This window comes from Haematobia irritans, chromosome 4 (assembly GCF_050003625.1).
Source record: "Haematobia irritans isolate KBUSLIRL chromosome 4, ASM5000362v1, whole genome shotgun sequence".
In the NCBI taxonomy this organism is placed as follows: Eukaryota; Metazoa; Arthropoda; class Insecta; order Diptera; family Muscidae; genus Haematobia; species Haematobia irritans.
This window is the reverse complement of record NC_134400.1, coordinates 75,847,813-75,868,778: the sequence shown is the minus strand read 5'-3', so window position 1 is coordinate 75,868,778 and position 20,966 is coordinate 75,847,813. Positions and strand designations below refer to the sequence as shown.

The window sequence follows — 20,966 nt, the reverse complement described above, 5'->3', positions numbered from 1 at the left end:
TAGTCTAAGTGAGCCTGATACATCGGGCTGCCACATAACCTAACCTAACCTATGGGGGCTATATATAATTATTGACCGATGTGGACCAATTGTTAGAGACCATATACCAACACCATGTACCAAATTTCAGCCGGATCGGATGAAATATGCTTCTGTTAGAGGCTCCACAAGCCAAATCTGAGGGTCCCTTTATATGGGGGCTATACGTAAAAGTGGACCGATATGGCCCATTTTCAATACCATCCGACCTACATCGATAACAACGACTTGTGCCAAGTTTCAAGTCGATAGCTTGTTTCGTTCGGAAGTAAGCGTGATTTCAACAGACGGACGGACGGACGGACATGCTTAGATCGACTCAGAATTTCACCACGACCCAGAATATATATACTTTATGGGGTCTAAGAACAATATTTCGATGTGTTACAAACGGAATGACAAAGTTAATATACCCCCATCCTATGATGGAGGGTATAATAACATCCGGTTTTTGACTATGTCTTTTACAAAATCGAGATTTTCTTCCCACATGAACATGTTTGTTTTGCCATATTTGTAAAAGACTATTAGCAAATAAGGTTGATAAAGACTTTCTCAAAATATTAAAATATTTTGTCAAAGCTATTGTACCATAAATCTGATATCGACTCAAAAATGTCTACACAAAAGGTACTAAATCATTCGCGGGGGTACTACGGTACTGACCGGGGTGAAAAAGTATTGAAAAAAGTACTATAGTACTGCATTTTCCATCCCTGGTGTGGGATAGCGATGTTCAACCGTCTCTTGTAAGGCACACAGCGGAAGTAGTTTGAATATTGGTTTTAATCTCTTAATACATTGCGACATATTAGTGTCCTATATGTATTATCTAGTATATTGTTTGATAGTGTTTTTCGTGTTGGCAAAGAATATCCAGGACATGTAGATATAATTAACGAGTTTTTTAAATTCTGGTTCTTCAACGATACGGAACGCATGATGACCCTTTGTTATCATTTTTAAGACTTGCTCGTCAATTTGCTGGACTTTGCGAATTGGTGGAGGTTTTCGCATGAATTGGGTTATGTTTGGTTGGGCTTTAGTGGCTTGTATACTGGAAGATGGATGTTCGCACATAAAATTACGTTCAATCAAATTACTGGTTTCTATTGGATTGCTGTTGGCTACACTAAGATTTTGGCCGGATTAATTATGTGTAACAAAGCTTTGCCTTTCCAGTACAAGTGGCGTGGTGGGATGCTTTCTCTTCATATGGCGTGAATGGTTTCCATTCGATCCACTGGTTATACTTATTTTTGATTTGCAGTAATTACATACGGCTTTACTATCTATCACTATCTTCGAAATGGAGCCAAATTGAACTGTGCTTTTTTCTCGAAGACATGCTGCATTGAGAATTAAATGAATTTAAGTATATATTCCCGTTAATTTGTATAGATTTACTTACGCCAATCGTCGGTCAAAATAAAAGTAAGAATTCCTCCAATAACAACTGTAAATATTGCATTTATTTTCTGTTTCACAAATTCTTTGAAGGTATTTTTTTTTTTGAGCCAACCAAACATGCCATACAACTTTCGTAAACACATTGAAAACTTATTGGGGCGTATACATTGAACGCCACTTCAAGAATACTTACAACAAGTATATACAGCAGTAAGTTCGGCCGGGCCGAATCTTAAATACCCACCACCATGAACCAAATATTAGGGTTTCCTTTGAAATTTCAGGAGGGCTTGAGGACTTGAGGACTTGAGGACACAACCCGAAGATAAATTTAAAGATTTCACCTATGAGGACTACATCAGATTCTGGATTTATAAGAACCATTTTTGTTTGAGGTTTAGAGGAATCATTAACATCTCTTGTAAGAAAATTATAAAATAACGTCTTGATTTGAAATCTTAAATCTGTAGAAGTAAAATCTGGAAATTTTACATTGAGTTTCAAGCAATTTTCATGATCAGTGCGCTTTCTACACTCTCAAGAAGTGAAGTCGGTCTATATGGAGGCATTACCAAATGGACCGATAAAAATTTAATCCCATACACGTTTTTGTGAGCCTAAAATACCAGAATATTTACAATTTCAGGCATATCAGATAAAAACTACGGTTTCTAGAAACCCAAGAAGTAAAATCGGGAGATCGGTCTATATGGGGGCTATACCAAACTATGGACCGATACTCACAATTTTTGGCACACGTATTTGTGGTCCTCTAGATTTCCAATTTCAGGTAAATTGAATAAAAACTGAGTTTTCTATAAGCCCAAGAAGTAAAATCGGGAGATCGGTCTATACCAAAATATGGACCGATACTCACAATTTTTGGCACAAGTATTTGTGGTTCTACAATACCTATAGATTTCCAATTTCAGGTAAATTGAATAAAAACTGCGGTTTCTATAAGCCCAAGAAGTAAAATCGGGAGATCGGTCTATATGGGGACTATACCAAAGCGTGGACCGATACTCACCATTTTTGGCACACCTCTTTATGGTCATAAAATACCTCCAGATTTCAAATTTCAGGCAAATACAATTTCTATAAGCCCAAGACCCCAAATCGGGAGGTCGGTTTATATGGGGACTATATCAAAACCTGGACCGATATAGCCCATCTTCGAACTTGACCTGCCTGCAGACAAAAGACGAGCTTGTGCAAAATTTCAGCACGATTGCTTCATTATTGAAGACTGTAGCGTGATTACAACAGACAGACAGACAGACAGACGGACAGACGGACATCGTTATATCGTCTTAGAATTTCTCCCTGACCAAGAATATATATACTTTATATAGTCGGAAATCGATATTTCGATGTGTTACAAACGGAATGACAAACTTATTATACCCCCGTCACCATTCTATGGTGGTGGGTATAAAAATAGCATTCTCCTTATTACTATTAATTATTGTTATCCTTATAAAGATTACTCACCATCATGAAATGCATTGAAATAAACATTTTATACTATATTATTTTAAACAATGAAGTTTCATCAAAAAAAGAACAATTATAATCAACAGACGTTTTTATTTACCTTTGACATCATCAATTAGGATTTGGCAACTTCAATGCAGCTGTTGTCATTAAGAGCGAGTGAAAGGGAATGAGTACATAACAAAAGGAACTGTGGAGCTGAAAGTGTGAAGGTATCGGATCCAGTTTATTTAGTTCCAACCACGGAATAGTTCCAAAGAGCTAGTTCGCTCCGGAACTACCCAACTCTAATATATATCTTTCGCGCGATATACACCACAGACGCTAAAATCTTGTTCCGATCTACGTGAAATTTTGCACAGGGAGTAGAATTAATATTTTTACAATGTGTTTAAGTTCAAATGCCGTTTTATTAGCTTTTGTTCAATCATATTATCATTTTCAAGTGTAATCCCGCCGTTAGGATCTGTCTAAACCTTTTCTGCCTTTCGGTACGAAAATAAGGACATTTTCTAACGTCAAATGTCATCACCCCGCCTTTCGGCATCCAAGCTTTTTGTCATTCTTACTTTGTCACTCTCTCGCTTTGACTTTTCTTCTACGAAGGTAAATATTGTTTCACGAGCAATAATTTATATTTCTATCAACCGTCGAACGGAATGGACGTGTTTTTTTTTAATAGCGGATAAACTCATCGTAATAGGTACTAAGCCACCATGCAGCGAAATTCAAAGTCAGCCACTGGGTTGCTAACTTCAGGGCCCAGTGGACGGGTATTTGGGCAATAACCAAGATTCGGCCCCAGTAGTCGACCTGTAGACGGGTCGACAGGTGGCGACAATCTGACAAGTCGAACTGTTTTCTAAGGTAACGACATCAAAAGGAGGTAATCCCTCACGAAAGAGATTCAAGGAACACAGAAATGCTTTGTTTATCCTAAAGAAGTTAGGATCAGTCGACCCAAGCACGCTGTCGGCTAAACAAAGCGATTCCTTAAAATGGGCTCAAGGAATTCTTGAGACTGTAAAAAGGGAACGATCACCGGATGAGCTGCCATCCTCCAAAAGGGATCAAAGATCGTTTGCCTCAGTTGCTAGAGACAGCCTTGTGATGGCTATCATTGATAAATGAGCATTGGGCGGTATGGTTCCAAAGCAAAAATGGGGGTGCAGGAAAAGTTTCCCGGCCCAGATCCTCGACACCAAGAGGCTGGTTGGTATCAAGGACGATTTAAGCTAGTCGCATTTGAGGACCAGAGGTTTATAGAATGTTTTAAAGCTGCTCTGATACTATTTGGTGAAGTTTGGGAAGGAGCTGCTCTAGAGTTAGTTGAGAAGAAAGACATACCGGCTAGACCTAGAGCACATGCGTGGATACCTGCAAACCCTTCTGACCCTGAATCTATTTTAAATAGGTTGAAACGATGCAATCCAGATCTTCCAACAGCTGATTGGAAGGTTGGCCGCTTGGATGAAGTGTTATATACCTTCATTTCACGATCAGCTAAAGGATTCAGAAATGGACAAGGCTCTGTCTCAACCAAAAATAAGCGGATCCTCTTGCGAAGTTGAGGGAGATACCAAAGTTGAAGACATGGATAGATACCGTATGCGTGAGGAGGTTTCTACTGCCTCAGAACTCACCAAAGATGAACCTATGGTTATTGCGAGAGTCACCGAGATCTCTGAAGAGGACATTCCTGATGACTCGATTGAAGCGGCTGATGTGACGGTTGTTGAAAATCTCGATGGTCCTACGGATCCTCCAGATAAATCTTCATCATTGTAAGGCTGCATGTGCTGCCTTAAAAGTTCTTCTGATGAAAGGGGACATAGATATAGTTCTTATTCAAGAACCATACGTTTATAGAAACAACATATGTGAATTAAGTACTCCGGGGTTCAAACTATTGCAGTATACAGGTACTGATGTAAATCGAACCTGTATAATTGCTAAAAACGAGCTTTACTTTTTTCTGCTTCCTTCAATGTGCAATGCAGACACTGTCGTTGTCAATTTAGAAATAGCCAAATGCAAATATTGGGTATCTTCGGTCTACATGGGACATGACAGGGAGATGCCTCCATGTGCCTTACCTTAGTACCTTAGTTGAGGAGTCACTGAAAACAAAGACGAAACTCATTATGGGATGCGATGCGAATGCGCATCATAGTATATGGGGAAGTAGTGATACTAATGCAAGGGGAGAGTCGCTAATAGAGTACTAATCTGGTAGTTTGCAATAAGGGAGCTGCCCCAACCTTTGTCACTAAAAACAGGCAAGAGGTTTTGGACATCACCTTGGCCTCGCAAGAACTGAATGAAATGATATCTGAGTGGCAGGTTTTAAGTGAACACAGCTTCTCAGATCATCGCTACATCAGTTTCAAATTTGAAACGTATGGTTCTTGAATAAGAACTATATCTATGTCCCCTTTCATCAGAAGAACTTTTAAGGCAGCACATGCAGCCTTACAATGATGAAGATTTATCTGGAGGAACCGTAGAACCATCCAAATTTTCAACCACCGTCACATCAGCCGCTTCAATTGAGTCATCAAGGGCTTCCTCTTCACAGATTTCGGTGACTCTCGCAACAATCCGCGGTTCAGCTTTGGTGAGGCTTGAGCCTGTAGAAACTTCCCGCATATGATTTTCGCCATAGTCTGCAGGTTTTATGTCTCCTTCGGCTTCGCTAGGAGATTTTTTCACTGCTGACTCTACCGGAGGCTTGTCCGTTTCGGTATCCTTTGGCTGATCGCTTTTGTATACCTTCATATGGATATCATGAAAGCCATAACTTACGCGTCCTTGGGTCTGGGCTAGATGTGGCAGCGACTCTATGTTTAATATAAACACCGCATGTCGTCTTGGTCCATCCACCTCATCCAAACGACCAACCTTCCAATCGGCGGTTGGAAGATCTGGGTTACATTCTTTTAGTCTCTCTAGTATTGACTCAGGATCAGGAGGGTTTGCCGGTATCCATGCATGTGCTCTAGGTTTAGCCGGTATGTCTTTTTTATCGACTAACTCCAAAGCGGCTCCTTCCCAAACTTCACCAATTAGCATCAATGCAGCTTTAAAGCAATCCATAGACCTCTGGTCTGCAAAAGCTATTAACTTATATCATCCTTGATACCATCCAGCATCTTGCCGTCGAGGACTTGGTCCGGGAAACTTTTTTCGCTCTGTGTAGACACCAGACATCGCGTTCTCAATTTCCCCCCATTTTTGCCTTGGAATTATACCGTCCAATGCTCCTTTATTAATAATAGCCATCACAAGGCTGTCTTTTGCAACTGAGGCAAACGATCTTTGATCCCGTTTAGAGGATGGCAGCTCATCCGGTGATCGTTCCCTTTTTCCAGCTTCAAGAATTCCTTGAGCCCATTTTAAGGAATCGCTTTGCTTAGCCGAATCTCTTTCGACTTGGCAAAGTGTCACCGCCAGTCGACCCGTCTACAGGTCGACTAATTGGGCCTGACTCTTGGTCGCTGCCCAAATTTATAACTTCAGTCGTTACCTGTCCACTGGGCCCTGAAGTTAGCAACCCAGTGGATGACTTTGAATTTCGCTGCATGGTGGTTTATTATTTCCACCACACGTGAAATTCGTAATAAGTACTTATTACGATGAAATACTCCGCTATTAGAAAACAGAAAACCGTTCAGTTCGACGGTTGAATAAATAATCAGCTTTGGCACTATATACAAATGTTAATATTTCATTTTTGACACTCTTGCCATTTCAACAATATTTATCAGATTTTATGAAATTTGGACTCAGTGGCTAATTTTTCGTGCTCTTTCATAATATGTACAAATTTAACCATATTTTTACAATATCGCAATTTTTCAATACATTTTTGTATTTTTCTTCAAAATCTGCCACTATTTACAAATGTAAATATTGTGGTTTAAGATACTTTTAGTTGATCTGTTTTGAATTATTTCATATAAAATAATAAAAATAAATGAAGAGGAAATAAAAACATAAAATATATATATTTTGGGCAACTGTAGCATGTGGTTTTTACATTGCCCACTTTTTTGCCTTGTAGGACGCTTCCTTCTTTTCTCACCATGATAGCACATATAGCAAACGGTTTTTACTTTTGAATATCCTCTATCACTTTCATCAGGCCTAAAAGAAATAGGCAACGATTGTATAGGTTCGCCGATAATGTGTCTACAATGCTCAATTTGTTTTTGTAATTGGTTTAGAGCCGTTAAAACAAGATTCACGAAAAATTTCATGTTTTCGCTCCATTGAGGATTTTTATCCAATTTAAATCCGTTTTTACTAACCAAAAATTGCTACCTGTCTAATTCAGATAGTTCACCGTCGTTTTCTATATAATATTCCCCCACTTCATGCTCATGTAAATCGGAGTAAAATTTGGCCTCTGTGGTCATATGTGTATAAATCGGACTAAAGATATACATGGGAGCTATATCTAAATCTGAACCGATTTAAACCAAATTTGGCATGCATAGTAAGAATGTTAAGTCTACATCCTGTGCAAAATTTCACGTACATTGGAGTAAACTTTAAGTCTGTGGCCATATCTGTATAAATCGGACTAAAGATATATATGTGGGAGCTATATCTAAATCTGAACCGATTTCAACCAAATTTGGCATTCATAGTAAGAATATTAATTCCACCCCCTGTGCAAAATTTCACGTAGATCGGAGCAAAACTTTGGCGTCTGTGGTAATATGGGTGTATATCGGGCGAAAGATATATATGGGAGCTATATCTAACTCTGAACCGATTTCAATAATGTCGAACAGATAATGTTCAAAAACAACAATATTTTTTCTGTAGCTAATATCAGAATGCAAAACAAACATAAAAAGCGGTTATGAGGTTAAAAATACCAAAGTAAACAAAATATTTACGTTTGTAAATAGTGGCAGATAATGTAGAAAAACATTGGTGCCTACACACAAAAAAAAAATTTGATTTCAATCACGAAAATCGCGGATTCAATCATTTTTTTAATTGAAATGTCTTCAATCACGAAAATGATAGTATCAATCACCCATTGAAAACCAACACGATTTTCAATTAAACATTTAATTGACTTTTGTCACGGAATCAATTAAATGTGTGATTGAATCAATTAAAAACGTGATTGATTTTTAACATAAAATTCAATCACAGTTTTAATTGAATCGATTAAAGTTTTAATTAATTTCGCGACAAAAATCAATCAACTATTTGATTCATTCAATTAAATAATTAATTGAAATTGGCTATAAATTTCAATTAATTATTTAATTGAAAGAAAGAACTGCGTTTTCATTTGTTCGACGACAAATCGAAGTCGCTTTTTAGATCGATTAATACTCTTTTCGTGAGTTTTGGACATCACGTGTCAATTTTTTTTGCGCCCTTTTTGGTTTGAGTTACTTTGTCATAATGATTAAAACACCGAGGCTGTCGCCGCTGCAGACAGCAAATATGATGTAGCCTACAATTGTTTCTTAAAGGTTATGGAATCAATTCAACGTAAATTGGATGCACTACGTGTACCATCTAAGCATTCTGCTAAATCGCCTCGGATGGAGGACCAAACATCACTTTTGAATGTTTCTAATAGGTCCGATGAGTCACGCAGCTCTTCCATCAGTTCTAGGGGAGACATTGTGATATAGATGTTTTTGACGGCGATTTTCTTAATTGGCCGACATTTAGAGATTTCTTCACAGCGGTATACATTAACAATAGCCGATTTAGCAATATTGAGAAATTGTGTCATTTGCTCAAGAAGCTCGTGATGTTGTTTCGAAATTTCCGCTCACGTATGGAGGCTTCGTTCTTGCGTGGAAGGCACTAAAGGGTACTTATGATAATACCCGCTTATTGGTGAACCATGTCACGACTCTCTCTCTAGGCCCTATCTTCCTTAACCTGTGCTACCATCTAATCCGGCCATGCTCAGTGATGGGGGTTGTTCTTGGTTCAGAAGATGGGTCTCAGTCCATTACAAAGTTATTAAATTATAAGGTAGCAAAATAATAAATTAAAGGTACATAAAGCGATACTTTCAGAATTCTAAGGATGAAAATCGAAATGGGATATCTAGCTGTTCTTGATACCCTCAATGCGTCGATTTCCCCACCCTACCTTGCCAACACTAATAGTTTTAGTCAGCCCGAATAACATACTATGCGTTCATATCTTCAATTTCGGCCAAACAAAGGGTTCGTTCGCATTTCACGAATGCGACTCCTCCAACAAGTACGCATCATTCCTCGCAATCCTCTCCTGGCAGATTATGCGTTCTCTGTCGACGACAGCATCACCTCAGAACGTGTTCTAGGCTTCATAATCTTTCAGTTCTTGAGATGATGAATATTATTAAGCGCCATCGGTGCTGCATGAATTGTCTGTCCCGCAGACATGTTGCAAATAGTTGCCCCAGTGCGTATGATTGCGGTAAATGTGGTAGAAGCCACCACACTCTTTTTTTGGAAATGTATTATTAGGGACTGCAATGGTGAATATCGTTAATCGGGGTATGACGTATCCTACTAGGGCCTTAATGGATCCAGCTTCGGAATCCTCCTTCATTACGGAAGGATTGCGGAACCGACTTGGACTAAGTACGTCTTCGACTTCGGCTACAATTTCTGGTGTGAATCAAAGTGTTTCGATCATTTCGCTCGAGAGAACATTGTTCACTTTGCATTGGTACCCAACTAGATGAGTCGCTCCTACTGGAGACTACAGCGTATGTTCTTCCGAACATTTCCGGCAACCTGCCAAATCTACGTTTGGCCGATCCCAATTTATTTGTTTGTCGTCCTGTTGACCTTCTGTTGGGCGTGGATCTTTATCCGAAAATTTTATTGCATGGTACGCGGACGAATATTTTGGGATCGCTACTAGCGCAAAACACAGTCTTCGGCTGGGTTGTCACGGGTCATATCCCTTCTTCGAATATTTCAGTCTACACTACTACTGTGGACCTCCCCGAGGAAAATAGTCTTGACGAGACACTTCTCCGCACGACAAAACGACAACCAGACGGGATTCTGAGTGAAGATACTCTTCCTCTCAAAACTTATTTCTCCGGACAAAACAGAAATCAAGGACGGGTTGCCTACAAATACAAAGGTTTGTTATCTCCCTCATCTCATGTGACAAACGCCGACACAAAGGCAATTTAACTCTGAGTGGTTTCACTGCCTTTTTACACGTCGGTCCGACTCAACAACCACGCTTGTTTCTCCTCGTTTTGAGGTGGAGATTGTACAAATTCGTGTACCATTGCGACATCACACAGATGCATCGCCATAAGAGTTTACCGGTCCTAGACTTTTCTGCATTGAATACAAATCAGATATTCTCTTCAAAATACTATCCAGGACTTTTAGTTTAAGATAGTGACTTTGACATATTTTACAATTGGCGGACGCCACGGAGAATGAGTTTCCTCTTTATGCACAAGTCCTACGGAAGTGCATGTGCGTTGACGACGTATTGGCGGGGTACCATAATTTGAATAATGCGTCTGGGTCAAGGGCAATACACACCACAATTCTGTCAATTCTGAGCTGTCTTCTCATGTGGAACGCGACGCTATGTCATCACTACTGGTTTTGACTATGAGATTATGCGGAATGCTTTACAGGTCACGCCTTTATGATATCCCACAGTTATATTTACATTTTACCTGCTTTTCTACGAAAGCGGTAAATTTTACATGCTCCTTTTGATTTGTCCACGACATTCTCGACGAGAACTAATATTCCCCACTACGTTGAAATTATGTCTTATTCGCGATATTCATCCGGGTACTAACGGTCGTCCTGTATTAAAATGGATTACGTCCTTGCCTCTTTGGAGTTAAAACAGGTCTATCTGTCGCGTTATGCTAGCGTCCTCCCTAGTTTTTGCCCACGTGAAAAATCTTTGGTTTGATGGCCGCGTTCGAATCGCGATAGATCGGGCTACAAGTTGTAAGGCGACCTACGGGTTCTGGTCACCCTGACCATTTTGTTACTTTGGTTTTCCGTTCCGAAATCTTTCTATATTTTCATAGATAGAAAACATAACAAAGATGACTGCTACCCTTCCAGAGTCGGAGGACGACGTCCCCATGTCGGATGAGGAACGTGAGGTTAATTCTAGCATCGCACCACTTGCCGATGAACATACACCCATAGAAAAATTATTACCATACGGGCTCAAATCGATACCGTACGTTATTGATAATTAGCCAACCCCGTATGGTACAATATCAATATCGAATGGTACAGACGGTATGCAAAGCATGAAAGTACCATTCGGTATTATGAAAGTACCAATATGGTATTGAATATAATACCTAAGCGGTACTATTATTTATACCATAAAGGTATTGATGTATAAACAGTGCGGTATTACCAAATAATACCTAAATGGTATTGGTTTAATAATATTTAGTTTAATAAAACACACGTAAAATGTCTTTGTTACGTACTTCATTTAATACATAACATACATACAAAAGCCTAATTATTTCTCCATGCACAGTTTTTCTCCCAACTCAGCTCCATGTTGCAATTCAGGCACTGCATCCTTCAAGTCATTTCTCCATGCAAAGTTTTTCTCCCAATTCAGCTCCATGTCGCAGTTCAGGCACTGCATCCCTCAAGTCGTCTGTAGTTGTATTTGGAAGGTTTTTGTATGTCAGTTGCACATCTAACTAAAGAATGATCGAATTAGAAAACATAAATAATGTAAAAAATTTTGTACTTACCTATACTTCGCTATATTCACAGAATTAATTTTTTCGTCATCTTATCCCAAACTGTTGTTATTTACAAGCCGCATGAAAAAACTAAACTAGCAAGGCGACCAATTACAATTGGTCGCAACGTCTACATATCATGTGTTACGGCGGAGTTCCTCCAGGAGAATTATCCGTGGTTTCGCCACACCTTTCGGCACCAGCCGAAAGAACTAGGGCTCGAGTATATCGACATATACGCATGGCAAAGCATCATTCACGTGATTGCAAAGAATTCAGGCCGATGCGGGTTAAACGAAGGCTGCGGACCGTAGCGCTTCACAAAATAATGAGACCACAGATATACTCTAGTCCCGGTCAACCATGGGCCAAACTCACAAAGTTTGAGTGGGTTATATCGGGTCCATGCCACATAATTGGGGTGTAAGATAGTCCTCAACTGCCTTCTGATTTTACGAGTCCTCGACACCCGGCTCTTTCGAATCCAATTTATTTAAAATTTTAATAACAACGATCGGGCTTGACGAATGCACTTTACGATCGCGTGCTTGACGAGGACATTTGCATTAATTTGTTTTTGAAAAAAATGAAACATGAATTGGAAACCATAACAAGAAAAAACAGAATTGAACTGGAATAAATACTCCTTTTTTGTTAACTGAAATGTACATTCTGTATACGTTCATTATTTAAATTGTACAACCTATACAATCGTTGGCTATTTCTTGGGGGCAATGTAAAAAACCAGTCTGCGTGGAGCACAGCTGTGTGCAAACCAAATGCTACAATTGCCCAAAATATATATATATATATTTTAAGTTTTTATTTCCTCTTCTTTTATTTGTAATATTTTCATATTAAATAATTCAAAACAAACTAAAAGTATCTTAAACCAAAAATATTTACATTTGTAAATAGTGGCAGATTTTGAAGAAAAATACAAAAATGTATTGAAAAACTGATATATTGAAAAAAAGTGTTCAATTTAGACAAAATTGGGTTTGGACACCGGTGGAGCACTGCTGAAGCTCACCAATAAGAAAAAAAGTTACAACACCAAAGTCTAATCCTGATGCCGCGAACTAAATAAAACGTCAAGAAATTAGACAGTTTTATATATAATACTTCACGAATCTTCTTTATTCGAAGGAAAAACTTCAAGGTGCAAATTCACAAAATTTAGTATATTTTTTTTTCTTTCGTATAAATTCACAAACGACTTCAACCAGGAAGGTATTCTTATGAACTAACACTTAAGCAATAATACATAGAAAATCAACTAAAAATAACGAGTAGATACTTAAACTAATGGAAAATATCCCAAGCATGAAGTAAAGTGGCCATATCGGAAAATGATCAGCACGTAAACAAATTGAGAGAGCAATTTCAGGTATTTCCACAGATGGCGTTAATTCTTAATTTGCCGCATATCTCTCTCAATCTGAACATTCCGGCCCCCTTGCAGTATTCTGCAAAAATCCAAATTATTTATTAGCAACATCAAAAATTCATTTGATAAAATACAGGTGAAGAAAGAATTCAGTCTCGCATTTGGCCGCGGTAGGTCGAAGCATAATCAATTCCTGCAGGCTATAGGTTGGGACCAGATCTTCATATCTTCGATTTTGTGATCGATTTTTACTTATTTTTTCCTCAGAAGTGTATGGGACGACATCTCTAGACAAGCTTTGCATTGTCAAACTACGACGCTTTTTGGACGTGGACGATCTAGGTCCAGTTGATGAGTAAGGTTTGGACGAACTAGGTCCATTGCTACTGATGGTATTGGACGAACTAGGTCCATCAGGAGGGTTGGACGAACGAGGTCCTAGCCTTTTAACTACACTCTTTACAACTTTGCCAGACGAACGAGGTCCCGGCTTATGGAGTAGAGTATGGTGCATATCGCCACACTTCTTGCATCTTCCCTCACTTTTGCAAGTACGCCATGTGTGATCATGAGCCAAACACCCAGCGCAATGCTTATATATAGAAACTATTCGCATCCGTTCATAATAGTCCATGGCAAGGACAAAATCGAAGAGGATGATCCTTCAAACAGACGCGACATACAATTCTTTGTTTGTTTCCACGATTTTCAGGATAATATTTCTTTGCTTTAACCATGATGCTAGATAAAAAAAAAATAGGAGACAAAGTTCAAAATTAAAACAAGGTATTTTTTTATTTCCTCTTGATTTAATCCACGGGAAGGAAAACAAGTTTCACAATTGGTCTCACTATTTGACCGCGTGCTGTCCGGATCTCAGCAACCCTGACCTTTCCATCCGCGCCAGGAAAAACCTTCGTTATTCGACCCAATCTCCACTCATTTGGGGGTAAATTTTCTTCACGAACAACAACCATGTCGTTAATTTTCAAATTCAACTCATCTGTCTTCCATTTGTTTCTTTTAATTATCTCCTTCAAATACTCCTCTTTCCAACGCAAACAGAAATTCTGATTAATAGCCTTTACCCTTTGCCATCGATTAACGATAGAAATTGGAGCATCAAGGATCTGAGGTTCTGGTGGTGATAAAAGAGGACCACCAATCAAAAAATGGCCCGGCGTCAGCACATCAATACAAGAAACGTCCTCTGATAACGGACAAAGTGGTCGTGAATTCAAACATGATTCGACCCGAGCCAAAAGTGTAGAAAACTCTTCAAAAGTGTACTTCAAATTAAATGCTACTCTATTAAAATGATGCTTGAAAGACTTTACTCCGGCCTCCCATAGTCCTCCCATATGAGGGGCTGCCACTGGATTGAAATGCCAGTTAACACCATTATTCACATACAAATGAACAACTTCTGAACTAATATCTCGAAGAAAATTACGAAACTCTGCTCTGTCGGGAAGCCCCGACGAAATTTGTACCATTATCGGAGTACATGTCCTTTGGACAACCCCGCCGAGAAACAAATCTGGCAAAGGCTGCCAAAAACGTAACGGTAGAGAGATCGCTCACAGCTTCCAAATGGATCGCCTTCGTAGCGAAACAAACAAAAATAGATACGTATCCTTTCGTAATCAAGCATGCTCTACCCGTATAGTTTTTAATATCATATGGGCCAGCGAAGTCAACACCTGTACGTGTAAAAGGTCTATCCAGAAGTGTTCTCGCTATTGGTAAGGATGACATGATCTGCTCCCTGGATTTCTTTGCGCAAATATTGCATATCTTGCAATGTCCTATAACATATTTGATCATGTTTTTTGACCTAGGTATCCAAAATTCTGACCTAAGAACCCGCAACATTAATTGAATTCCTCCATGCAATGTAATCTCATGAATAAAATATGCCAAGAGCTGTGAAAATTTGCAATTATATGGTAATATGATTGGATGTTTTTCGTTAAAGGACAAAACATTTGCGTTGGATAATCTACCTCCGATACGCATTAAGCCTTCTTCATCAATGAAGGGATGTAAATTAAGTAGGTTGCTATTTCTATGTATAGGTCGACCATTGGCTAACTGAAAATATTCTTCAGAAAAATATGCCTTTTGGGTAACAATCACAAGTTTTCTCTTTACGTTTTGTAACTCAGAGAACGAAACTCAAGATGATATAATCGGGATTGTATTTTTCCTTAAAAATCCAATAAACCGATAAACATATGCCATAACTCTTAACGCTCTAGAATAGGAAGAAAATCTTAGAAGCACATCCTCAAAATCCTTTATATAAACGAAAAACGACTTCATTCGACGAGTTTCTTCTTCAGTATTAAATTCCTTGTGAGATTCCGTCCAATTATTCGATACACACCTCATCCAAGGGGGCCCTTGCCACCACAATTAACTCTTGTGATCGGATACCTCTGCTGATAATATCAGCAGGATTAAGATCAGATCTCACGTGTCCCCAACAGTCCCTGCCGACGAGATCTAAATTTTTTGAAACTCTGCTGGAAACAAACGTGCCCCAAGCTGAAGGGGGTTTTTGAAGCCAAGCCAGCACTATTGTAGAATCGCACCAACAAAAGTACTTCGTATATTTATTGTCTAAACTCAAATCTGTTCGTAAAGCCCCCATTAATTCTGCTAACAAAAGTGCCCCACACAGTTCTAGTCTCGGCAATGAAACAGTCTTCAAAGAGGCAACCCTAGATTTTGCAAACAATAAATTTGTCCGAATAACTCCATTCGATTCTATTCTTGCATACACACATGCCCCGTAAGCTCTTTCAGACGCATCTGAAAATCCGTGAATTTCGAAATTACAACATGGTTCAAATCCAATCCAGCGTTCCAATTTAACGGCATTTAAACTGTCATAATCACTTATGAACTGATTCCATCGAATGCTACTTGAATCAGTTAAATTTTCGTCCCATCCAGTTTTATCATTCCATATTTGCTGCATCAACATCTTTGCTACAACAATAACAGGCCCTAACCAGCCGGCTGGATCGAATAAAGCAGCAATAATGGACAAAACCTCTCGTTTTGTAAAATTCGCCTTCCGAAGAATGGGGTTAACAGAAAAATAAAAGTTATCACTTTTGGCATTCCATCGTATTCCTAGCGTCTTAGCTTTGCTCTCAGCATCAATTTCCAAAAAATTCTCTGCCAGAAGGTGATCCTTTGGTAAACCTTGTAATATTCGCTCATCATTTGAGGTCCATTTCCTCATAGAAAATCCAGCCGACGATAGAGCGGATATTAATTGATCTCGAGCCTTTATAGCTAAAGAAACCTCATGTGCCCCGGCAAGAGCGTCGTCGACATACATCATGTGTCTTAATATTTTTGCTGCCAAAGGTAACTCCTTCTCTATCTCTGAAGCCAGCTGCAATAGAGTTCTGATCGCCAGAAACGGTGCACAATTTAAGCCAAAAGTAACCGTTTTCATTTCAAAATCCTGCACATCAGCTCTAGGATCTGTACGAAATACAATTCGTTGGAATTTTGTATGCCTATCGTCCAACAGAATTTGACGATACATTTTCTCAATGTCCCCGTTAAATATGTAACGATAAAACCTCCACCTAATAATCAATAACATAAGATCATTTTGCAAAACTGGTCCAGGATATAAAGTATCATTTAGGCTCAATCCACTTGAGGTGGGGCATGAGGCGTTAAACACAACCCTCAACTTCGTTGATATTCTTTCCGGTTTTATCACCGCATGATGAGGCAAATAAAACTCCGAACCTCCTTCAGTCGACCTATCTATCCTAACCATATGTCCCAAAGACTTGTACTCCTCAATCACTGCATCATACATTGGTTTCATATCCGGTTTACTTAGCAATGAGGCCTCATTTCGCAAAAATTGTCTAACAGCCTTTGTACGTGACAACCCCAAACCTTTACCTTCTATATATTGAGGTCTAAACGGGAGACCAACTATAAATCGACCATTCGGGGATCGTCTGGTAGTTCTTCGGTACAATTCTTCACAATATTCTTCCTCCGGTGTCATTTTGTTAACACGTGGAGGTTCCTCCAATTTCCAAAACCTCTCCAATTGCTCATTCAAAGCAGTTTCAGTATAGAAAGACACAAGTGTTGTAAAAGAATTTCTCTGATTATCGATTTGTCCAGTGAGCACCCATCCAAATATAGTCTCCTGGGCAACAAGCGAACCCAGAACATTTCGTTGAACTCCATCCAAAAGGATTTGTGGATAAAAATCAGCTCCGATCAAAATATCTACTTGATCGCTCTTCCCAAAAAGAGGATCTGCAAGCGGCATGTCTCCTAGAGAGAATGATTCAGGTATAGAAATTGATGAACTCGGAAGCTTGAGGAAGCTGAGCTGAGGAAGTACTAGAGCAGATACATCAACTTCGAAATTGTCTCCTCCTACTGAAGATAATATGAAGGAACATTGTTTCTCAGTGGATCCGGTCAAAGCGTTATTTAAACCCGAAATTCTGGCATTCACCCTTGTCGTTTGTAATCCTATGCGTCTCCGTAATCTCTCCGATATGAAGGAGGCCTGAGATCCAGGGTCGAGTAAAGCTCTAGCAGTAAAAATAATACCGTTTGCTCTAATATTCACCATAGCCGTGCCAAGCAACACCAATTTCGTAGATTTCGCGAAACAGTTTTGAACCTCCTGTTCACAAATGGTTGTTTCCCGTATCAAGCCTTGACTTGTCGATGGATTGTTGGGCCCAGTATCAGTCGTCGCCGTACTCAAAGACACACGCACATCACGATGTAGTAGGGAATTATGCCTGGAATTACATTTCCCACAACTATACTTGCTTGTGCATTGATGCAGTCTATGATTATTACTAAAGCAATTCAAACAAAGATTATTCCTTTTAACTACTGCAAAACGTTCCTCGGGAGTCATTCTCAAAAATTTATCACAATACTTTAAATAGTGATCCTGAGAGCACGCATAGCACACAATTTTCTGAGAATTCGTTTGGTACGTCTTTACCTTCTTGTTAGACGCAGCCATATCCGATCTCCCGGACGCCTCTACCGCTCCGGTATGTGTAAAATCAAAAACCGTTTCCAACGATTGGAACCGGGCAGTCAAAAAATAATCCAGATCCTTCCATTTAGATATCTCAGTCTTATCCTTTATAGTCTGCTCCCACAAGGATAAAGTAGTCACTGGAAGCCTAGTTGAGCACAAGAAAACAAATATGGGATCCCAACTTTCAATGCGTATATCATGTAGTTTCAATGAGGTAATACAATTATTTATTTCTCTCTGAAGTCTTTTTATATCCTGAGCAGATTCAGATTTCACGGGAAGCAAGTTAAAAAGAATTTTCAACTGACTATTTACCAGGATTCTCTTATTTTCATATCTATCCTTTAGGTTACTCCACGCGATTTCAAACCCCTCGTTGGTTAACTGGGATTTCTTAACAATTTCCAAAGCCTCCCCTTGTGTATTTTGCCGTAAGTAAAATAATTTCTCAACAGGAGTTATCGACTGGCAGTCTATATATACGGCCTTAAACATGTCCCTAAAGGACGGCCACGAAAGATAATCGCCATGGAAGATCTCTGTGGTACAAGGTGGCAATCTTAAACGATGGTCATGACCTCTGCTCTCACGAAACTGCTGAGAAACTTGACTGGTTGAGAGGACAGTGGAAGATAAAACAGACCTATCAGATAAAGATTGTGAAAATTGTCCCATAATTGCTGCACAGGTTATGTAAGCTTCCCTACATTGTTTAAAAAGATCTGAAGCCTCCTTTTCTTGCTCCTCAGAACATTCACAATCAACATTAAATTTCTCGTATGAGTTTTTAACCTTGTTCCACAAGCTTTTAAATTCCTCCTTTCGAAGTTCAATAGTGTACATAGTTTGCGTACTAGTAGCTAAAGAACTAGACATAGTACTATTCTCCTTTTCAAATTCCAAAAACAACGCTGCAAATTTCTTGAACTTTCGCAATAGCGATGGATCTGCCATTTTTACAATTGTATCAGTATTAAATAAACACTGAAGCTCAATTCCCAAACTATCGATATCAGAAACTACACTCCTCTTCTTGGTTTTTAAACAAAAAAAAAAAAACAGTGAACCCGTCAGGAAAGAAAGTTTTTGCTAGTCCCAGAAAATCTAGGTCAAATTCAGAGAATCCCAATCAGAGAATCAATCTATTACAAACGCCGGTACCACTTAGATTCCGCGAAAAAAAAATCTAGTCAATATTAGTGCGAAAACTAGACAAGAATTTAGTTAATCGTTATTCCTTAGTTCCATTTTTATTATTTCCTTTTTCTCAATTAGCGAACACTAAAAATTTATTAAAGGCAAGAAAATTTTCTCAAACCGAAAAATCCACTAACTAAAATTGAGTGAAATTGGCACTAGTACCATATAGAGTTCACTTTTTTCCGAGTATACAGAACAAAAATATATCAAAAGAAAAATACTTCGATCAAAGTGAGTCCAAAAATATATGTAGGTCCCAATAACAAACGTAAGATTTCCATGAATTATAAGGACAGTACGACACCTCTTTGTATTATAAGTCTCTTTATTCGATACATGTACTCACAACCGAAAAAAAAAGTTGCAAATATACCACATTAAAACCGCTAAAATAATTTTTCATGAAAATAAACGAAAATATGACAAATTATGTGGAACGTTTGTTCATAAATACACCAACCAGATCCTAATTAAATCGGCATATGTATATTAACGTAATATAAATTCAAAAAGTTATATTTAATGTATTTATATAGCATTCATATATTCATAACAACAGCGGGCAAAAACACTACATTGGCATCACTGATATGGTCAACTTCAAAGAGACACGGAGAGTAAGAGATGATATACAAGAGATCCTCTTTTACTCTTAAAACATTTATTCACCACACTTTTACAGCTATAATTTGGCAATAACCAATCAAATTAATATATTAAATCAATGTAATAAAAAGAATAAGCATTTGTGAAATGTAAAATATCGTTGAAATCACTTCCAAAAACAAAAAAACATAATAAGTTGGAGCCAAAAAAACTGAATTACTGCAACATACCTGAACTCTGTGCTAAAACAACAAAAAAAAACAAACGTCAAATGACGAGAAAGAGAGCACAAATCATACAACTTAATGTCACTGCACAAGATTATTTTCTGTTGTTTATTTACAATTAATCACATGTTTTCATTTTAAATATGAATATATATTTTTTTTTTCAGTCAGCACTTTGTTTTAATCTTTAGATTTATTTTGTTTTTTCTTTCCAAATTACACAATTTTAATGGAGTTGAGGGGTTCACTTATAGAAAAACAGTAGAAGATGGTTGTTGTTGGTGGAGAGTGGGAGTAATATGTCAAAAGATCAGTGGTTGCCAGATCACTGTCACTGGTCACGGGATAATCAGTTCTGAATACAAAATGTTTTTAATCTTGATTTTATAAACTTTTCATTTCAATTTAGTTTAAATTATTATTATTTTTTTTGTCCTTTATTTCAAATGTTTTGCTTCTCTTGCTCCAGATCTGGCTCGAAGGACCTTGTTCAATTTAGACAAAATTGGGTTTGGACACCGGTGGAGCACTGCTGAAGCTCACCAATAAGAAAAAAAGTTACAACACCAAAGTCTAATCCTGATGCCGCGAACTAAATAAAACGTCAAGAAATTAGACAGTTTTATATATAATACTTCACGAATCTTCTTTATTCGAAGGAAAAACTTCAAGGTGCAAATGCACAAAATTTAGTATATTTTTTTTCTTTCGTATAAATTCACAAACGACTTCAACCAGGAAGGTATTCTTATGAACTAACACTTAAGCAATAATACATAGAAA

At 38.3% G+C, this 20,966-nt stretch overlaps 2 protein-coding genes across 2 annotated transcripts; both read right to left on the bottom strand.

The window, feature by feature from the left end:
- Positions 1-13,894: 13,894 nt before the first annotated feature.
- Positions 13,895-14,581, bottom strand: LOC142235601 (uncharacterized). Its single transcript, XM_075306862.1, has one exon. The coding sequence runs from the start codon at positions 14,579-14,581 to the stop codon at positions 13,895-13,897; it is 687 nt and encodes a 228-aa protein (XP_075162977.1).
- Positions 14,582-14,805: 224 nt separating this feature from the next.
- On the bottom strand, positions 14,806-19,104 carry LOC142235600 (uncharacterized). Its single transcript, XM_075306861.1, has 3 exons — positions 15,475-19,104; positions 14,944-15,179; positions 14,806-14,893 (listed from the first exon to the last, which is right to left on the bottom strand). The coding sequence occupies exons 1-3, from the start codon at positions 19,102-19,104 to the stop codon at positions 14,806-14,808; spliced, it is 3,954 nt and encodes a 1,317-aa protein (XP_075162976.1).
- Positions 19,105-20,966: the final 1,862 nt, after the last annotated feature.